The sequence below is a fragment of the Sprattus sprattus genome, assembly GCF_963457725.1.
Source record: "Sprattus sprattus genome assembly, chromosome: 21".
NCBI lineage: Eukaryota > Metazoa > Chordata > Actinopteri > Clupeiformes > Clupeidae > Sprattus > Sprattus sprattus.
The window spans coordinates 13,212,024-13,234,786 of NC_137919.1; the positions used below are offsets into that span (position 1 = coordinate 13,212,024).

The window sequence follows — 22,763 nt, forward strand, 5'->3', positions numbered from 1 at the left end:
TGCAGCTAATTGTTTAATCAAAGTCGTAAACAAGATCACACAGAGACATTGACGAGCTCAATTAGACTAAGGAGGTGGGCTCCTTCTGTCTCCTGTCAAAGCCTATGACAATGACACACACACACACACACACACACACACACACACACACACACACACACACACACACACACACACACACACACACACACACACACACACACACACACACACACACACACCATATATATCACACAGTCTGTCATACATGGTCCTGATCAGAACCCATAAGCAGAACCTCCTTAATTTACACCTTCAATTATTTTTATTTTTAAAGCGGCAGTAGGGGGTTTTGTTCTAAGTCTAACTTAGTTATCTACTTATAGGCAATGTACAAAAACCCTGCAAATACCTCCAACATCTGACCTGGTGTCTTTTAGTGGTACAGTTGGCAATGTCATTGTCTGAAAGCGTGCATTTTAAAATACATCAATTTCCAAAAATACTCTTGCTCTAGTGTTCACTCGTATGCTTGTATATGTATACAAAGGGTTAACACTAAGTACACTATACATAGTGTATACATATACTGTACATACAAATATACATACATACATACATACATACATACATACATACATACATACACACTTATTTTGAGAAGGGCCTTGAAAAGAAACCTTAAACCTATAAGTTATCGGTCATTGGATAGGATCATTAAAAGATTGTCTTCAATCTGTAAACACGCAACTCCTTAATAATCCGTTGACTTTTGATGAACTCAGGAAAAGATCTGAATCATGACTTGTATCACATATCTTCATGACATTTCTTTAAAGGAGCAAGTAAGGGCGAGGCTAAATTACAGTTTTTCTCCGTTGCTAAAACTCAATTTTTCAAAGCATGCCTCGGTTTCTCTGAACACTAAACCCAAGTGCCAACTCCCTAAACCAATTCTGATAAACTATAATTATGGGGTCGATTTTGATGTTAAATATAATGCAAAGAAGAGTGTGGTAATGGTCTGTAGAACTAAGGAGGACATGGAAATTAAGTTTCCTGCCTTTCATCTTTCTGGGCAAGCTCTGGGGGTGTCCAATAGTACCAAATACTTAGGGCACATTATCACAGACACATTGGAGGATGATGCTGACATGTTTAGACAGAGGAGATTGCTCTATGTCCAAGCTAACATGTTGGTTAGAAAATCCACCACTGTACATATGATGTTAAAATTAATTTGTTTAGAGCCTACTGCACCCCTCTCTATACAGCTCCACTCTGGGTGAATTACAAGAAGGAGAGCTTGCGTAAATTGAAAGTAGCCTATAATGACTGTCTTAGGATACTCCTGAAGAAACCCAGGAGTACTAGAGCCAGTCAGCTGTTTTGTAATATGGGTCTTACCACCTTCATGGCCTTGCTGAGGAACCTTACTTTTAAGTTTATGTGTCGGCTGGACCGCTCTTCAAATGTATTAATTGATCTGATGACAGACCCTGGCCGCAGCTCTGTCAAGTACACATCTAAGATCTGGGAACACTGGCATAAGTGCCTTTTTTAGCCCTTCTTTCCTTGTGTATTTATATGCATTTATGAATGTATATTTATATGTAATTTATTGATTTTATGTATTGTACATCTCCCATGTGGGCCTTGAGCCTGTAATAAAGTTTATTTATAAGCACAATTCTCTGCTTTAGACACAGATTTCAATTGTTAGCCGCACTGTCTTCAAAACACAACACACAATTCTCTGCTTAAGACACAGATTTCATTTGTTAACCACACTTTCTACAAAATACTAAACACCATCCTCTCTACTTTGCACATAACAGTTTATCAATGCCAAAACCTCCTTGCTTTCAGACAGAACACACTGCTATTCAAATGACAAAACTTCCATTTCCAAAGCTGTTGTGCAATTTGAAATCAAAACTTTAGCTCCTAGTTTGGAGAACAATTTATGGCAACATTGAAGTGAGAGGTGATCAGAGAGGCAGAGGAGTGAGAGTAAGAGGAGGAGGAGGAAAATGATGAAGAGGAAGAGCAAGACGGAGAGCCATTACTGTATCTCTGATGAGATTCAGGCCAATGTGTTCAACCATGTGGTCAACATGGGTTTGACCATGCAGGAGGCTGGTAAGGCTGGCCAGAGGGTTCAACCAAACATAAGCCGCTTCTCAGTTGCACCGATTCTCCGGACATTCAGAAGAGAGAATGGGTAAGAAACACTACTATGACAGTAAAACACTAGTTTGAATGCCTTATCAGGAGCATAGTATTCTTGTATTTAGAGTATTTTACATTGTACTGTATTTGTAAAATTATAAACAAATACATAGTGCAACCATTGATGACCAAGACATATTCCTAAACATCAATACAGTGAGCCTACAGTGGACTATGTTCTAAGGCAGAACACTTCGAGAATGAAGCAGGTGTACAGGGTGCCTTTTGACAGAAACTCTGATAGAGTCAAACAATTACAGTATGATATGACTATGTGCAAGTAAGTCATATACGTTTCCACAACTAATTACGTCCTATCAACTGTATTGTAATCCAATCAAATGTTACTGTATTTTCAGATGTTTCACAACACAACAATTGTCGATATTGTCTTGAGCAAGAACAGGATGCAGCCTAGTTTTTTTGTCCTTTTTTATTTTACATTTTTCTTTCTTTTTTTTGTTGACTGTATCAATATCCTATTGTTTGTTCTGTGTAAATCATCTACACATTCGGTTGTGTTTGCTCTGATGTAAAGGCTACAGCAGTTCTGAAAAAAAAAAAAATATTTACTGTAAGTCGTTACTGTTTGTGAGTTGTTTTATATTTGAGTTAAAACATTATACAGTTACAATATTTTACAACAGGAGAAATCGTACAGTAACACTGGAGATGAAAAGGCATAATACTCCTGATAAGGCCTTCATACTAGTGTTTTCCTATTTCAAAGTAGTGTTTTCCATTGAGCACATCATTGTTCAATCGATGCTTAGAATGTATACTCATATAATGGTCTGTGTTTGTCATTTGAAAACAAAATACAATTGAGGTGACATAATAGTGTTTTGAAAGCAAGGTAGTATTTTGCAAGAGGTATAAAGGGTTTTGCATTTTGTGTGAGTGGTATTGGGATTTGGGTTTAGTGTTCAGAGAAACCGAGGCATGCTTTGAAAAAATTAGTTGAAGCAACGGAGAAAAACTGTAAAGGTATGTCTGAGGGCTCAGCCTGAACTGAGTGCTTCGAGGTAGTTTGACACTTTTACCCTACTGATATTTACCCTCTCTGCCCCAACACAACAGACTGATAACCATCTGATATTTACCCTCTCTGCCCCAACACACCAGACTGATAACCATCTGATATTTACCCTCTCTGCCCCCTCAACAGACTGAAAGCCTCCTGATATTTACCCTCTCTGCCCCAACACAACAGACTGAAAGCCTCCTGATATTTACCCTCTCTGCCCCAACACAACAGACTGAAAGCCTCCTGATATTTACCCTCTCTGCCCCCTCAACAGACTGAAAGCCTCCTGATATTTACCCTCTCTGCCCCAACACAACAGACTGAAAGCCTCCTGATATTTACCCTCTCTGCCCCAACACAACAGACTGAAAGCCTCCTGATATTTACCCTCTCTGCCCCAACACAACAGACTGAAAGCCTCCTGATATTTACCCTCTCTGCCCCAACACAACAGACTGAAAGCCTCCTGATATTTACCCTCTCTGCCCCAACACAACAAACAGATAGCCTCCTGATTTTTACTGCACCGGTAAAACATGTTGATACACCCCAAAATCTTTTGGGAGTCTTCTTGGAATGACAAGACAATGCCATAAATGGGATAAACTGTGATGACACGTTACAAATGGGTATAGACTTGGGGTATACCATGATGACAATTAGGAAAGAGAGATGAAAACATGTGTGTAGAAAATGAGTGTCCGATACAGCTGACTGCAATATGATGTGCTACCAACAGAGGGTTTCTTTATTTACTGAATGAGAAGACATACATACTGCCATAGTTGACAAAGCTACAACTTATTCTACCGCTATAAATTATTACACAATCATTTCTTCGCCACTTAATTTTCACATAACTTCCACTGACCTTTATATTTCACTTAGCCAACTCTCTTTTTGGCACAGACAATCAGGCAATCTCCTCAGGTTCTCTTACTCAGGTTAAATCTGTACATAATATTTAATCTGAGTAAAATAAAGGAGACTCCTGAACTGAGTGCCTTCAGTGAGCACGGTCACAAGAAGAGCTATGCTATGCTAGCTATCTAAAGACATAGGAACTGGATGTCTGCCAAACGAAACCTATAGGCATTGTAAATATGAATACACTCAAGACAATTATTATAAGTGCCCCACAAGGTAGATCTATGTAAGCAAAAGGCACAGGAAGTACCTAAAGTACCTCCTAGCAAGCAACAAGTCTGCTAGCTAGTGCTGACTAGTTCTGACAGTGTCTAGCGCTACGCTGCTATGATATGCCGACAGCCATTTGACCATCCTGTTATCATTTGAATAGCTCTTTTTGCTAATGGGTGGGTCTGTTTTTTGACCCAGAGACTGAAATGTGCATTGATTTACCCTCACAGCTGTACAAATAAATTTGGTTTCTACCTATATATTTGAATAGTAGACAATTAAAGGTTTTAAGGGGTGTTATTTTTGATGTTTCTAGGACAAAAACTTGCAGTTTTGAAGTGGTTTATTGCGTTATAGTGTTTTATTTACACGACCCCTGAGAGTTAAAGATCATCTCCCACTTTTTGAAACACACACACACACACACACACACACACACACACACACACACACACACACACACACACACACACACACACACACACACACACACACACACACACACACACACACACACACACACACACACACAGACACATACACACTCAGAACCTGGTAGCTACAGGCGTACCTTCTGATTGGTGGGTGATGTTGGTGACACGGATGTGAGGGTTTGGGATGGGGGCTGAGCAGATGTCGGTGCCTAGCGATGGAAGCTCTGGAAGGGTGAAGTCGATCTCGTACTTGTGCTGTGTCTTTAGGAAGCCCACCTGAGCACAGAAACACACACACACACACACACACACTTTGGCTCACATCTAAAAAAGTAATACCACACGATTTTGCGCACGCACACACACACACACACACACACACACACACACACACACACAAGCAAAGTGATGGTTTATGCTTTTGCTTGCTCGCACACACACACACACACACACACACACACACACAAATGCTACAGCAAGGAGTGACATAATCTCTTATGCACGCGTACAAGACACACACACACCTCTTTCAGGCATAGTACCCAAAAATAATAGTGGGTGTTTCTCTCGAAAATACACTTCAAGAAGGTGACGAGGAAGAGGAGAGGAGAGGAGAGGGGAGGAGAAGAGAAAAGAGGAGAGGAGAGGAGAGGAGAGGAGAGGAGAGGACAGGACAGGACAGGACAGGACAGGACAGGACAGGACAGGAGAGGAGAGGGGAGGAGAAGAGAGGAGAGGAGAGGAGAGGAGAGGGGAGGAGAAGAGAAAAGAGGAGAGGAGAGGAGAGGAGAGGAGAGGGGAGGAGAAGAGAAAAGAGGAGAGGAGAGGACAGGACAGGAGAGGAGAGGAGAAGGGAGGGGCAGAGAGGAGAGGAGAGGAGAGGAGAGGAGAGGAGAGGAGAGGAGAGGAGAGGAGATGAGAGGAGAGGAGAGGAGAGGGGCAGAGAGGAGAGGAGAGGAGAGGAGAGGAGAGGAGAGGACAGGACAGGACAGGAGAGGAGAGGAGAGGAGAGGAGAGGAGAGGAGAAGGGAGGGGCAGAGAGGAGAGGAGAGGAGAGGGGCAGAGAGGAGAGGAGAGGAGAGGAGAGAAAGCGGAGCAGCTTGACTCCTGGTTCACAGGCTTACGACTCAACCACTGATGCAACGGCAGGCAACCTACACGCCGGAGCTCCCCAGACAGAAATAAGAAAAGAAAGGAGGATGTTAGCAACTAAAGAAAGAAATAAAGGACATTAAAAGGAATGAAAAGATGGGAAAAGGAAAGAAAAAGCAGTGATCCTGCTAGCTTGGATCCATATGACCACACTGGACCTGATGGGCCCTCAGTATCAGAGACTTTATCTTCTGCTTAGTTTATCGGAAAAGTGTTTACTCACATAATGAGTTTGAGTGAGGGAGAGACAGACAGCATATGAAGGGGAGAGAGAAAGCAAGAGACAGAGGGTGTTACCCTGGCTCAGGAGCAACAAGAATTGGCCAGGAGACAATGCCACAGTTCACGTATGGGTTTTAATTACGTGACAAATATAATACAAAAGAATCCCAAACATAACAAAACATAACGCAAAGCTCCCGCCGCCTCTTTCCAAGGCCAGGCCTCTTTTATCCCGTTAGGTGGGACACGCCCCGTAATTGGCACGTCCCATCCTGAAACAGGCGGGACCAGGGCTTACCTAGACCTAGAGGGCTGAGAGAGAGAGAGAACAGACAAAACAGGCAACAAGTATCCATAAATACAAATACAACCTCCTTCAAGGCCAAGGTGGCCGTAACAGAGGGGAAGAATAAAGAGAGGCAGATATATATATATATAGAGAGAGAGAGAGAGAGAGAAAGATAGAGAGAGAGAGAGAGAGAGAAAGATAGAGAGAGAGAGAGAGGGAGGAAGGGAGAGAGAGGGAAGGAAGTATGGTGTAGACAGCATAAATGGACTTATTGTCACGCCAGGAACCTTATAGAATTGGAGAGACAGAGTGAGGAACAGTGAGAAAAAGACAGAGCGAGAGAGAGAGAGTGAGAGACTGAGAGACAGAGAGAGAGTGAGGGAGTGAGAAACAGTGAGAAAAAGAGAGAGAGAAAGAGAGAGAGAAAGTGAGAGACAGTGAGAAAAAGAGAAAGTGTGAGACAGAGAGAGAATGAGAGAGTGAGAAACAGTGAGAAAAAGACAGAGAGCGCGAGAGAGAGAAAGAAAGAGATGCCCACTGTGTCAGAATGTCAGAGGGGTCTTTGATGCCTCCATGCGCTCCACTTCCTACTCACACTGACAAATTTGCCCCCGTGGCTGTTCCTATGACAACAGAAGCTCTAAGGAGGGGCAGTTTGATAGTCAGAACATTCACTGCTCTGAATGTGTGTGTGTGTGTGTGTGTGTGTGTGTGTGTGTGTGTGTGTGTGTGTGTGTGCTAGTCGGAACATTCACTGCTCTGAATGTGTGTGTGTGTGTGTGTGTGCTAGTCAGAACATTCACTGCTCTGAATGTGTGTGTGTGTGTGTGTGTGTGTGTGTGTGTGCTAGTCGGAACATTCACTGCTCTGAATGTGTGTGTGTGTGTGTGTGTGTGTGTGTGTGTGTGCTAGTCAGAACATTCACTGCTCTGAATGTGTGTGTGTGTGTGTGTGTGTGTGTGTGTGTGAGTGTGTGTGTGTGTGTGCTAGTCAGAACATTCACTGCTCTGAATGTGTGTGTGTGTGTGTGTGTGTGCACTTCTCATGGGAGGAATGGGAGTGGGCTGCACTGCCATCAGGCCTTTGGCCTGTGCCTGCATGTGTTTGGATGGAGAGTAGAGAGAGAGAGGAGAGAGAGAGAGAGAGAGAGAGAGAGAGAGGAGGGAGTGCACCTGTCTTTCCCCAAGCTGAGCAGACGTCTCTTGGCAGGAATAACAGAGAAGCAGTAAACAAACATTACCGCCATCTTTTATTCAGTGCTGTTGGCACTACACACCACACACCTACACAGATGTGCGTGCATACAAAAGCAGACACACACACACAACACACGCACACACGCACACACGCACACACGCACACACACGCACACACACACGCACACACACGCACACACACACGCACACACACACGCACACACACACAACTCATACTTTGTCCTTGCTCACTCTTGTTCACTCTCTCCCGCTCACACATTATTTTTCTCTCTCTCTTACACACACACCCCACCACCACCAACAACAACAACAACAACACGAGCAAACTCATACACCCAGAGGCACACGTTACCACAGACACAAAAAAAGAAGTACTCACTAAAACAAGCACACTCCACGTGCACTCACTCACAAACATATTTTAAGAGAGTGTGTAATAATACAGTGTAATATAAAATCGGTCTCTTCCAGAACTTTCTCTGCATAGCTGAAGTATAACTGTGTCTCAACCTGTGAATTTAGTGAGAGATTAACCAGCTAGACACTACAGGCGATTTTCCACTACCACATTCACAAACACACACACACATACATATACACAAACTCGTACACATACTTTAACCAGGAAGTTGCCATTTGATTCTGGGATCACCATGACAACGGAGTCGTGGAGTTTCTCGTCAAAGTGCACATGGGAATGGGCCGCTGGCTCCTCTGAGAACCGCACACCACCGGACTTAGCTGAGCCTGTGGCAGAATGCAAACACAAAACACACACACACACACACACACACACACAAAACACACACACACAGGTGAGTAACACACCAACACATATATGTTGTAGGTGCACATATATACTGTAGTCATCCACATGCATAAATTCTTTCGCACTGACACAGAGCCTTAAGAGAGTCTCAGACAGACCGAAGCACATATTGATATATTAATATATTAATAGACACATATACACGCACACACACACACACACACAAACACATATATGGGTGCACATCCTATACCTGAATATCCACATATGCATAGTCATACTACGCACAAAGCTATGAGATGCAACATATGGGTCTCTCTTGGACACCCTCACACACACTTTCACACACTGTCACACACACACACACACACACACACACACACACATCCAAGCCAGCCGAGGGCCTGCTACCGGGCGCGTTTCCTTAAAAGCCCGGGAGGAATGTGCGTGAGCCTCTCTGAAGGGTCATTAGTGTAATCCCCACTGGCACCTGAGCCCTGGCCTGCTCAGCGCCCCCCGGATGGATGGATCACACTTATGAAACCGCTTCCTGGGTTGGACTGGGACTCCTAAACTACTCTGGGAGCTGCTCTCGTGCAGTGTTACAGAAAGCGGGTTAAAGCAACTACTCTGGGGGTAACTCTTGTGCAGTGTTACAGGAAACGGGATTAAAGCAACTACTCTGGGGGTAACTCTCGTGCAGTGTTACAGGAAACGGGATTAAAGCAACTACTCTGGGGGTTACTCTCGTGCAGTGTTACAGCAAACGGGTTAAAGCAACAGTGGAGAACCTGACAGTGGACAAACCCCAGAGAACCAAAGAATGTAAACTCAGTCTACCGCCCAACACCCTCTCTACTGCGTCCTTCCCTACGGTGTGCCTATCAGTACTATACATGTCATAGGCAGACCCAACAGATAGTGTAAAGGTTCACGTTGACGTTTGAATATTTCCAAGACTCGTGCTGGCTGGATTAAAACTATATGTGAAGCATTCTAGAACTACAGCAGGTGTATTGAAGTTCATTCAGTGGCAAGAACCATGCTTGCTGTCAAGATACAATTCCACATCCATCCCCTGAAACTCACTCTCACTGATTATCCCCTAAAATAGTCTCACTGATCAGCCCCTGAAACAGTCTGCCTGACTAGCCCTTCCTGTGTATAGAACCCATGATACTGCTGCTGTTCCCACCTTGATTAAAACAAGAAAACGTTCTTAATCATTCAACTCCATTTCACCAACAGTCCTCCATCTCCCCCCACCCTGTAATCAGTGTCATTGTCCGGTTTTGCAATCCTGTCCCTTAACTGACCACTTGTCTATTTTTAAACATACGTTTGCTTGGGTGATGGGTGTCATTTGAAAAAGATTATGTAACTTCCCAGATATTCCACAAATAGAATCCCCAAGGGGGTGTCGTTCATTAAAGTTCAGCAGGTTACATACTTGTCAGATTTAAGCAGGGACACAGGCACGTACACACACACGTACACACACAAATGCACACACGCACGCACACACACACACACACACACACGCACGCACACACAGACACACACAGACGCACACACGCACAAACGCACACGTACTCACACACGCACAGACACACACACAAACACAGAAATGCGCAGACATGCTCAACAACATTTTTCAGCCATAATATCATAATTCAATGAAGGGTTCCCACTGAGGGCCTCATAATGGACAAAGCATAGGCTATTGGCTTTGTTGTATGCCGGGCATAATCTAAGATCCCTGATAGCACTGTGAGCGCACACTCACACACGCTCATTATTGCTGCTTATTCCATTTTAGAAATACAGTAATAGCCAGGAACAAAGATAACAAAGATTAGATAAGCACAGCAACTCAATGTTTTGCCTCAACAAGATTTGCGGAATGGCCCATCGAGCCAGGGCCTATAATCATGGAGGAGCCCTTCTGCTTCTGTGATGAAGGGAAGGACCCATAAACTTCAACAGGAAAGATGGGACACTGTAGTCAGCTAAAGAGGATGCCAGAGAGCCAATCAGCTACAGAGGATGCCAGAGAGCCAATCAGCTAAAGAGGACGCCAGAGATACAATCAGCTACAGAGGACGCCAGAGAGACAATCTTGACCACTTCCCCAACACTGGTGCAAGATTAAATGAGCAAAGCTCCCGTGAGGAATGACCCCAGGCTGTTGACCCAAGGCTGATGACCCAAGGCTGATGACACAGTAGTTGATCCCAGGGTCATGGGCAGACGCACAGCTGGATAAACTTCCCCGCAGGGTCAAATTGTGTATTACTGATTACATCATTGAGGATATACCCATGGGTTGATATGCATTCGACAGTTGTTGATAAGCATGAGGTCTTCTGCATACTGCACTATCCCAGGAGTGATTGGATGTGTTCATTGTATGTAGGCTAGGTATCAAACAATGACTATGTTTGTGTGCATCTATAAATTAATGCACTAAACTATGCACAAGTTATTGTGTATACAGTTTAGTATCGCAATGTTTATATTGATACAATATTGTTCACAATGTTATATTGATACAGCAGCGAAGATTATTGTGAAACTTATTAATGTATTAATATTAAGATTTGTATTTTATTTTATTATTGCTTCTGAAGTCCTTGTTCTTCTCTTGCGTCACAGCTGAAATTGGAAAGGATGTCAGTCGAGGACAAATTCACTGCACCAAGATGGCTTCAGAGAGTCCCAGAAATGTAACTTATGGGAGAAATAAATCACGATGTATCACAGAATCGGATCACAATACTTGTAGTATCGTAAATTGTAATAATACTCTAATCTCATGGCCCAAATATTGTGATGGCATCGTACCATTGCCTCTGTGGCAATTTTCACCCCTAGTTGTTGGTCTGCATAATGTGCATACACTTAACGTACTCCTCATTCTCAAAACCCCTTCTCCTCTTGAGAGATGGATTACAATCTATCACTCTGTGTGTGTGTGTGTGTGTGTGTGTGTGTGTGTGTGTGTGTGTGTGTGTGTGTGTGAGATGGATTACTATCTATCTCTCTCTCTCTCTCTCTCTCTCTCTCTCTCTCTGTGTGTGTGTGTGTGCTTTTTAACTGGGTCAGCATAGCAGAGAGGAGGGTTTGAGGCCTTAAATGAGCCCAACAGTAACTCAGATTAAAGAGGGGATCAGAAACAGAGATAATGCTGCATTGCCGCCAGACTAACACAAGTACGCACACACAGACACACACAGACATCCTTGCAATTGGGTTCAACTGAGAATACAATTCAGTGAAAAGCAAAATAATCCAATGATCAAATCCATTGAAATTGGTGACACACCAGCACCCAGACAAATAGAAGCACGCACTGTCATGGTGAATAGCAGATTAGACTAATGTTCAGTAAACAAAAACAATTATTACATTACAATAACATTTGGTTTGTGTCTAATGGTCTGACCATCGATGACACATACACACACCAACAAAGTGTCTTTCTTGACTTTCCTAAAACTGACAGGTCAAGTCAACTCACGCCCAAGACTCTTCCCCCCCAGCCAGTCCATGCGCGCGCACACGCACACACACACACACACACACACACACACACACCAGTGAATCTCTCCTATCTTATTACCCATCAGACCAAACAGTCGGTCCCCTTTTCGACATTTAATCCAGAATGTTCCCTGAAGCATGGTTTCCACTTTCCTGAATTTAGCTCATCTGGGCTAGTCTGCAACGAGGACAGTAATTCCAGTAATGCCACAGCCGACACCAGTCTGCACAGGTTTGAGTGGGATTAAACACACACACACACACACACACACACACACACACACACACACACACACACACACACACACACACACACACACACACACACACACACACACACACACACACACACACACACACACACACACACACACACACACACACACACACACACACACACACACACTATCTTCTTCATCCTTGCCTGTTGTGTGTCTTTCAGTTTCCTTGAATGTAAACCCCCTTTTACACAACATAGAGTGATATTTCAAATTCTGGGCATTTATCAGCCATCATGGCTGGTTAAACTCTAATATCCTTATCCTGACACTGGCAGTCAGCTATGCCATGCATCGCAGAGGCCTAGTGTGGGGTGGGTTGGTTCCTGGAGATCCATCAACAAGATCAAATGAAAACCAAATCCATTCATTTGAATCAAGACAACGTCACTCACGGCTACACAGACAATCCCAGATCAGATCTGCGTGGTCACTACCAGTCTGCCTTTACTGCAGCTATATGTTAGCTGAAAGTCATTTTTTTATTTTAACTCTTTGCAGACCTACAGAATGGGCTATATCTCCTCACAGAGGCTGTTGTTTTTACACAGTTTAAACTAAATAACGCTTTTACATTCACAAGAACTCATTTGCCGACACTTTCATCCAAGGAGACATACAGCTCATCTAGGTAGGTAAATAAATCGATCTACCGATGAGAAAGCAGAATCATTAGAGCTGAATGAACCCTTTATCCCATCCTAGACACAAAAGAGTGTTTTATCATCCTACTTCTCCTCTCGTCTTATCTTGTTCTCTCCAGTGTCCCAGCTTCACGACAGTGATTGACATTATCTTCCATCTCTCTGATTTCTGCCATTATTTTCTATTTTCATCACTGTGGGCTTTATTTAGTCCCCAATGTTATTTAAGAGCCCCTCCACAAATGGTGTGCGAGTGCCGTGTGTGTGTGTGTGTGGGGGGGGGGGGGGGGGGGGGGGGGAGTTGTGTGAATGGGTGTTTAAGGTAATAAGTACTAGTGTTTGTGCGTGTGTGTGAATGGGTGTTCAAGGTGTTAAGTACTAGTGTGTGTGTGTGAGTGTGTTTATGTGTGTGGTACTGTATGTAAGGTAATAAATACTAATGGATGTGTTTCACAGGGCTATACACTCTGAGGTGTGTTTGTGTGAGTGCATGAATATGTCCACATATAAATGCTAAATAATATTCAACAGTGCTTGCTTAAGTGTATGTGTGTAGTTAAAAACACTGTGTGTAAATGTGTGTTTGAGCTCAATTTGATTGGTGGCATTGTGTGTGTGTGTGTGTGTGTGTGTGTGTGTGTGTGTGTGTATGTGTGTGTGTGTGTGTGTGTATGTGTGTGTATGTGTGTGTTTGTGTGTCTGCTTGTGTGTCTGCTTGTGTGTCTGCTTGTGTGTCTGCTTGTGTGTGTGCGTGTGCGTGTGCACGTGCGTGTGTGTGTGTGTGCGTGTGTGCATCCGCTCCACCCTCAGGGAGTTCTGGCCAGTTGATGTTTCCCAGCACCGTCGCTGCACCAACCCGACCCATTTACTTACTTAACGTTGCTCACTGGTAACCATGGCAACAGTCCCACACACATAACCTAATGTCTTCTATTAGTTGTGTTTGGAGGGGTCCAGTTGGGGGTTGGTTGGGGGGGGGGCTGGTTGCACCCTGCCTGCATGCTGCACCAGTACGCACGCTAACAGCAGACCCTGCCCCACTCAAACACCTGTTTTACCCTTGCTTTAAACAAACACTCCTCCATGTGTTTTACCCTTGCTTTAAACACACACTCCTCCATGTGACTCTAACCGCTGGCAGAGGACGAACTCTTGTGTTCCTGTTCAAACACACACACTGCATGCGAGCGCACACACACACACACACATACATGCAAACACATACAAAAAAAACAACCACAAATTTGCAAACAAACTTCCCAGGAGGTGAGAGAGACTGGAAAGTACAGGAGGCTAAATGAGTGGGTGAAAAGGCAGAGAGAGGGAGAGCTGAGGACAGAGACACAGGGGGAAATGGGGGATAGAAGAAAAGAGGAGAGAGAGAGAGAGAGAGAGAGAGAGAGGAGAGAGAGAGAGCAGAGAGAGAGGGCAGAGAAGAGAGGGAGGGAGAGGGAGAGAGAGGGAGCAGAGACAGAGAGAGGAGAGAGAGAGAGAAGAGAGAGAAAGGGAGCAGAGAGAGAGAGAGAGGCAGAAAACAAGAGATGATAACATGTAGAGATGGAGACCGACTCACCCTTTTTGGAAGTAGCCATGATGGTTGTGGGTCCACAGCAAATGCAGATTAGGAGTTCAGTCAACGTATCCGCAGAACCATGTCATGAAACTCACGTGTCCTGAGAGAGAGAGAGAGACAAAGACAGGGGGAGAGTTAGAAAGAATGAAAGAAAGAAAGAAATAGAAAAAAGGAGTAGAGTAAACAGAATACTTTAAAATCTCTGGCTTTGTCTTCGCTAAATTTGTTTAGGGTTGCCATGGCTTCCCAAGCCCAGCTGTGTTGATGTCCCACCGTGTCGAAGATTGTTTGTTTCATTCATTCCCTCATTTATTTATTTATTTCTAATTTAAGAGGATTACATGAAACTGAAAGCAGGCCTTAATGGCCCCATGGACGACTGAGAAGGTTTTTTTTTTTTTTTTTTGCTGAAAGTTCTGGAGCACGCTTTGCTCCCAAGATTAAGTATAAATAATCTCTCACAAACACACACAAACACACAGCCACACACACACACACATAATTACAAGGTACCAAAGGACCCTGTGACTCCTGGGTTAAGCCTCTGGTCTTAGCTCAAACCTCCTCAAGACTGCATGAATCAGCACATGAAGCCCCTAACTCTAGGAGACTTGGGTACTGTAGTGTTCATGAAGCCCCTAACTCTACGAGACTTGGGTACTGTAGTCCATGAAGCCCCTAACTCTAGGAGACTTGGGTACTGTAGTCCTCATGAAGCCCCTAACTCTAGGAGACTTGGGTACTGTAGTCCTCATGAAGCCCCTAACTCTAGGAGACTTGGGTACTGTAGTGTTCATGAAGCCCCTAACTCTAGGACACTTGGGTACTGTAGTGTTCATGAAGCCCCTAACTCTAGGAGACTTGGGTACTGTAGTGTTCATGAAGCCCCTAACTCTAGGAGACTTGGGTACTGTAGTGTTCATGAAGCCCCTAACTCTAGGAGACTTGGGTACTGTAGTGTTCATGAAGTCCCTAACTCTAGGAGACTTGGGTACTGTAGTGTTTAAGAAGGCTACTGTATAATGTGGCCTGTGAGAAGGACAAGGAGAGGGAGAACATGTGAATGTAAAGGCCTTTTTTCCACAGAGTTCCTGAACATGAAGGCGTGTCTGTGTGGACTAATCATCTCCTCGCCTGGTGACCAGAGGAAGCTGAACACACTCCTCTGTCATCTGCCTCACATAACTTAGGGCAGCATCATCATTTCCTCACATTACAGCTATGTGCGATGGGGTGTGTGTGTGTGTGTGTGTGTGTGTGTGTGTCTGTGTGTCTGTGTGTGTGTGTCTTTGTGTCTGTGTGTCTGTGTGTCTGTGTGTGTGTGTGTGTGTGTGTGCGATGGGGTGTGTGTGTGCGATGGGGTGTGTGTGTGCGATGGGGTGTGTGTGTGTGTGTGTGTGTCTGTGCGTGTGTGTGTCTGTGCGTGTGTGTGTCTGTGCGTGTGTGTGTCTGTGCGTGTGTGTGTCTGTGCGTGTGTGTGTCTGTGCGTGTGTGTGTCTGTGCGTGTGTGTGTCTGTGCGTGTGTGTGTGTGTGTGTGTGCATGCATGTCTACAGTGAGATATTTTCATTTACGTAAGCCTACTTGTTTTTACCTCACCAAACTAACTTCTAACTTCCACAAACTACATTTGATCAGTTTTTCAGTACAAATTTAAAAAACTTGAATAAAACTACTACCATGCTACGCTGTTACACTGTGTTATATATTGCAGGCCCAAGTGCTGTAAGCTAAAAATGTACACTTGACATCTCACTGCTAATTAAGGCAAATTAATCTGAGAGCGAGAGCATGTCTAATTAACACATACCACATACCCATGATCATCTTGCACCTTATCAAGGAAAACCTTTTGCCTAACAAAACACACACGGTACAAAGAAAATGATCTGTCTGCTGAATCTAGGACACTTAAAAACCTTCAGCACATGCGCAAGCAAACACACACACAAGTCAGAGAGTACACCGAGGGAGTACAAGGCAAGCAAGATAAGTATCCCTGTCCTGTAAACTGGTGAATCAATTCTCACAAGACATGCCCTCATTCAATCACACACAATATCTAATGGTAATTTACACACAGAAGCACCATGGAAACAGACAGCAATTTGTTTCCACAGCATTGGAGATGGGAGTCTACACTATGCCTTAGAGATGGGAGTCTACACTATGCCTCAGAGATGGGAGTCTACACTATGCCTTAGAGATGGGGGTCTACACTATGCCTTAGAGATGGGGGTCTACACTATGCCTTATAGATGGGGGTCTACACTATGCCTTAGAGATGGGGGTCTACACTATGCCTTAGAGATGGGGGTCTACACTATGCCTTAGAGATGGGGGTCTACACTATGTCATACCAGTATATCTACATTTGATGTGGTTCCCAGCTCTGTGCTCCTTTGCAAGTCACTAGCTTACACGCACAAGACTGAAACTGTACTTCTTGTGTAAGACGGGGGGCTCTCTCCAGGGAGGAAGTGGATATGGCTCTGGGGGAAGCTTCAAACTGCACAGTGTTGAGTAACTATGTGACATAGACACACAAACACACACACACAGACACACACTCACACAGAGGTAAAGTGATGAGGCCAAAGTTCTCTCCCACTGTGATCACTGATTGCTGCTCTTGTATTTATAAAGCGATGACTGTCCCTTGTTCTCATATGACAGCTCCCGGGGGGTTAACATCTGGTTTCACGCCTTTCGTCCGCCTGTGACTCAGACGTGAGGACAACCAGACCCTTCAATTTCACTTGTCATTCAGGGCTCTGTGGCTGTGCGTGCGTGTGTGTGTGTGTGTGTGTGTGTGTGCGTGTGTCTGCATGTGTATGCGTGCGTGTGTGTGTGTGTATGCGTGTGTGTGTGTATGCGTGTGTGTATGTATGCATGTATGTGTGTGTGTGTGTGTATGCATGTATGTGTGTGTGTGTGTGTGTGTGTGTGTGTATGTATGTGTGTGTGTGTGTGTGTGTGTGCATGTATGTGTGTGTGTTTTTGGCTAGGTGCAGAATGGAGTCACAAACTGAGGCGTCTCTAAGGCTGTCACTGGTGCCTTAAGTCTGACCAGACAGTTTCTGCATTGTCTCATACTAAGCAGCGCATACATCTGACATAGGCGGCCATATTTAGCAAGCTCAACCCAGCCAAGCCAGGTTTGTAACATACTAGGAATCACCAGTACTGCGTTAAGGCCTATATGAGAGCGTAAACTTTAAAGGCTATCCTACGTATGGACTAATAATGGACTGTTGCTGTTTGGTTACAAAAGGTATTTGTTGCTGCTTCTGAAAAGTAGGCTAAATCTGTAATAATTCCCTTGCAATGCTACAGCTCATTCTCTCAATCCATGACATTTTCAAACATTTAATTTCCCTTCTGAAAACAGAACAGCAGTGTTGTAATCTGGTGTGTACAGGAAGTGAGGTTGTGGACCCTACAGGCAGGTCACCTCTCTGACTCAAGCACCTTTCCCATGATGCACAGGGCTAGAGAGTGTGTTTTCTTTTAGGACCCGCTTATGCCTTAGGACTGAATGCGTGAGCGGTAGCACACACACACACACACACACACACACACACACACACACACACACACACACACACACACACACACACACACACACACACACACACACACACACACACACACACACACACACACACACACACACACACACACACACACACACACACACACACACACACAAAACTATCAAACCAGAACAGGAGGGTGTGTCTCAAAGCACTGATAGCATCTGTCTGTGGCTTAAAGGACCAAAAAGAGATTCAATAACAGCCTTCAATCTCATCTGCCCTTCTTGCACAAAGTGACCTTTAAACGGTCCTTTCTTTGTCTATCCACACTATTGGTTTGCCATATTGTCTTCAGTTTCCTTATTTTCTTACCATCTTACCTTTTTTTTCTCACTGCTTCTTCTTTCTAACTCAGCCTTGTCTCTTTGATTCTCCGAGCCTATTTGGACAAGAGCTTCGGTTCCATCTCTTCCCCCCCACCCCCCCCAGAGTCACTCTTTTGATGTGAATTATATCTCATTAAAAAGCCTACTAGCAGATCCCCTGAGATAGACGTTTGCTAATCTCTTCCCTCTCCCCCTGTCTTTGCATGGAGGAATGAGACGAGTTTCCTCCAACTGGGTCTAATCTCCGAGTCTCTCTGTCTAAGCAGGTACACACACACACACCTCTATGGGACTCTGACCAGAGCAAGGGAGACATTAGAGAAAGGGAAGAGGGGAAACCAATGTGTGCCGTGGAGAAAGTGTTGTGGTGGTCTCTGTGTGTGAGCGCACTCATTGTGTTTAAAAAGAAACATCAATATATGGCCCTTTCTTGGGAGTCTGGGATGACAATGTCAGTGTTCATTTCTAAACTCTGCTCTTAAGACACACAAACACACACACACACACACACACACGAACACACACACACACACAGGCAGACACACAAACACACACACACACACACACACACACACACACACACACACACACACACACATTCACACAGCATCAGCAACGACAACAACAATCCATATCAGACCTCCAACTATGAGCTGCCTTAGACTGTCATATTTTCTTTATTGAGTGTCAGGCCAATGTGAATTTCAGGCCAATATTTCAAGGATCCAGGGAAAGGAAGTGAAAGAGGCTTCCTTAATATGTCAGTGTCTACGTGGGTGCAGCCCTGTTTAATCACAGGAATCACTGCCTTGAAAAGGATATCAGGCAGAAATAGGCGGTCATGAGGCTTACCTACTTAAATCAAACAGTTCAACAAAATAACAGACAATGTTGGCCAGCCAAAAAAATACTTTTCAGCTGCCATTGTGCCAGTTGCTAGAGGATAGTGGAAAGAATAATGGAACAGATCCAGCAACAGTGGGCATCATGCAGTCATCCTGCTCTCATTCGGCCATGCGAGTGTAATACATTATCATCAGTATGTTGAGCTAGTGTGTGACTGTACCCATGTTGGATTAAACATCGCACCAGCACTTAAAATTCATGCGCGAAACTATTTCACCAATTTGCAAGTAACAATCGGGAACAAAACTTTTATGTGCGCTTGGCTGGCTAAATGTTATTTAAGCTTTCGCATTCGAGATGAGTTGCAGCAGCCAATTTCCAAAGTCTTCTCTCAACCCTTCAGATCCGGGAATTATTATAAACAAGCTTAAACTAGCTCAAGAGCGAGAAATGTATATGGCCAGACGGTGTAATATTCTCGCACCCCATGTTTTATCAGTTTGCTGGGCTGTTCATGGTAATGTCGCATATAACCCGCTACCGCCTCGGCAGAACAAGATTGACGCAACTACATCCTAAATATTAATGTAGAAATGAAACAATTACATTTGTAAGTAACCATACAAATATTACCGTCACGATGAAGTCGTAGCCCTGTCAAACGCGATATTCACACGACTACAGTGACTATATGAAACACCTGTCTGTTGCTATACATGCTTTTGAACAACTGGCTATCGTAAGCTGCAATTCTTGCAAAACGGTATCCTTCTACTGGCATAGATGAGACCGCACACAACCACTTGTTTCTCTAAGCTTTACTTACATTTTCAAAACCACAAAATTCGGTGATAATATGATCAGTATTCTGCAGTCCTAAATATCAGATGGCACTTGTAACTGACCTGGTGGTCGGCAGTTCTCTGTCCTGAGTGTACGTCCAAGTAAGTTAGCTAGCTACCTTTTGCAGCTTGATCACCAACCCGGTCTGTTTAAGTATCGCGGCGAGAAGTGGCTATCTTGCGAACTGTGGAGCTGTACAGGAGTGGTACACTGGGGGAAATGAATATATTCATAAACTGAGGGTGATCGCATTCACTCCGCCCCAGCGCCAAGGCGCTTGAACTACTGGACTCTCTAGTCTAGAGCGCCCCTAAACAGTGTGGTTGACTTCCGTGTTGATCACGTGGATTTGTATCAGAAATAGTCTACTCCGAATTTATAAATGCAAAACGCTCCAATAAGCCTACTTAAAGATCAAATAAATTGTCACAATGACAATTTTGTAGATTGCAGATTTTTTTGTAGATTTTATTGCTGAAATTCACCGCGCATTTAACAATGCTTTAGGCTTAATGAGGATGCATACATTTTTTTTAATCATGAATATTCACCTTTTGCCAAGTCTAGCTTCAAATGAAATGTGCATAGGACTTCTCAGTTATTGGTGGTAGGCTACCACCGTAGACTACCGGATTATTTTTTAGTAGGATTTATGTAACAAATTACTTAACAAATGGGTTGATTAGGCCTACAAATCATTCACATCAGTGCACATTGCAGGTTAAGTAAAGGATAACAGCTGCCGAGGTGTCATTATACGCAGTGGGCTGATACCTCCCTTTCACATTAAATAGCTTCTTCACTTATTTTAGATTTATTGTGATCTTTAATCTATGCTTGTGGTATCAAGACAAACACACAAGGTGGTCAGATGGGTACCGTTGGAACACGCTGTCCCAACTGCACCCATACAGCTGAATTAGATAGATAGCTAGGTAGGTAGGTACGTAGGTAGGAAGGTATTTTTTTAGAATAATGCAGAGTGCAATATATTTTAGTTTGCAATAAATGTTCAACTGTTCAAAGTGTAACCTAATAGGGCCTATCGTTACCTTGAAAAGAGTTACAGTAGGCCTATCTATTGTTTTTTTTTTCATGATTAAAAAAAAAAAAAAAAAAAACATCCCCCCTTCTGTTTTTTTTTGCCAAATCACCCTGGAAATATGTAAGGTGTTTTTTGTGTGTTTATGCGTGTATTGCAAATTATCCATTATAGCAGTTGTCTACAAGGCCCAGGATAAAAAAGTTGAACTGAAATTACAGTGTTCCACAGTTGTTAACACACAAAAGGAAAAATTCGGCACAATTTGCAAAACATTCACTTCATGTACCAATCGTTCGACCCAATTTGGCATTACTTCACACTCCCCTATCTGCATTATAATCTGACTTTCCTTGTTTACACTCTGATGACAATTACACATCAACTTGTTGTTGCACACACTTCTCAAGTAAAATCTGAAAGCATCAACCTACAACACACAAATAGTCAAATGTCTAAATATCCAGGTCTTTTGAGCTATTGCCAATGAGGACTGCAGCATAAAAGTGCCTTGAGCCTCTGTTTTGTTTGGTAAACAATGGAGAACCTAGAAGAGATCACCAAACAGAGAAGGAGAGGGTTACTGTAAGAGTTAGTGGAGGAGGAAGAGGAGGACAGGAAGGAGGGGGACAAGGGGGAGGAGGAGTAGGAGGTAGAGGAGTAGGAGGACAGAGAGAAGGAAGAGGAGGAGGGGGAGGACAAGGAGGAGGAAGAGGATGAGAAGGACAAGGAGAAGAAGGAGGAGGAGGAGGTGAAAGAAGAAGGAGAATGGTCATCTCTAATGAGATTTGGGCCGCTGTGGTAGACCATGTGCTCAACCCTGGTTTGAGCAGGAGGGAGGCTGGCCAGAGGGTCCAACCGAATCTTAGCCGCTTCAAAGTTGCTGCCATCATTAGAACTTTCAGGATGGAGAACAGGTACGAAATCTATTTGCCTTGTGTACTGTAATACTGCATATCAGAATACAGTGTGCTCACAGTATTTGCATTTTGCAGCACTGAAAGAGAACCACACAGTGGAGGAAGAATTCACTTTTTCACCGCCAAACAGGAGACTGAAATTGTAAACTATTGTTTGTGAGAACAACGGTATCACACGGTTTACAGTACTCTACTGTTCTCTGTATCACACGGTTTACAGTACTCTACTGTTCTCTGTGTGTACCGACATATTTATGTGCTGTTTTATGTTTGACTATGAAAAAAGTAGGCCTACACTGAGACATTTTACAAAAGGAGAATTGGCTCATTCTCCAGAGTCATTGTCATTCATATGGTGTGTTCCATTTCGATGATTGTGGTTTCAATTTTGCACTTCAGTGTGCTGTAAATGCTTGGTAGTGTGCAGCAAATGCTTAGTTGTGTGTACTCAATGATTGTATGTGTGTGTCATTTGAAAATATGGCTGTGTATACCAAATGAAAACATGAGTTCCATTTTGTGAACATTTAAGAGATCTGATGGCAAAGTCATCTTGCAAAGGGAGTGTAAGGTTTAGCATTTTGTGTGTTTTCAGTTATGTCTGTGCAGTTTTGAGAAAGCCGTTATTGTTTTGAAAAATGTGTGTTAACGATTGTGAAAAACTGTAACTGTTTTTGTTGAATGGTAAC

General features: G+C 43.7%; 1 protein-coding gene across 2 annotated transcripts in view; it reads right to left on the reverse strand.

Moving 5' to 3' along the window:
• Window positions 1–20,384, reverse strand: part of adisspb (adipose secreted signaling protein b) — a 24,988-nt gene extending 4,604 nt beyond the window's left edge. The window contains exons 1-4 of one of the 2 annotated variants that reach the window (XM_080859941.1): window positions 20,231–20,384; window positions 14,500–14,599; window positions 8,309–8,439; window positions 4,950–5,088 (exon numbers count right to left, since the gene is read on the reverse strand). In XM_080859941.1, the coding sequence (XP_080716067.1) occupies window positions 4,950–5,088; window positions 8,309–8,439; window positions 14,500–14,518 (289 nt within the window). In that variant the 5' untranslated portion in view covers window positions 14,519–14,599; window positions 20,231–20,384. Of the gene's footprint in view, window positions 1–4,949; window positions 5,089–8,308; window positions 8,440–14,499; window positions 14,600–20,174 lie in introns of both variants that reach the window. The other variant, XM_080859940.1, reaches the window with a different exon arrangement.
• Between the last annotated feature and the right edge of the window lie 2,379 nt (window positions 20,385–22,763).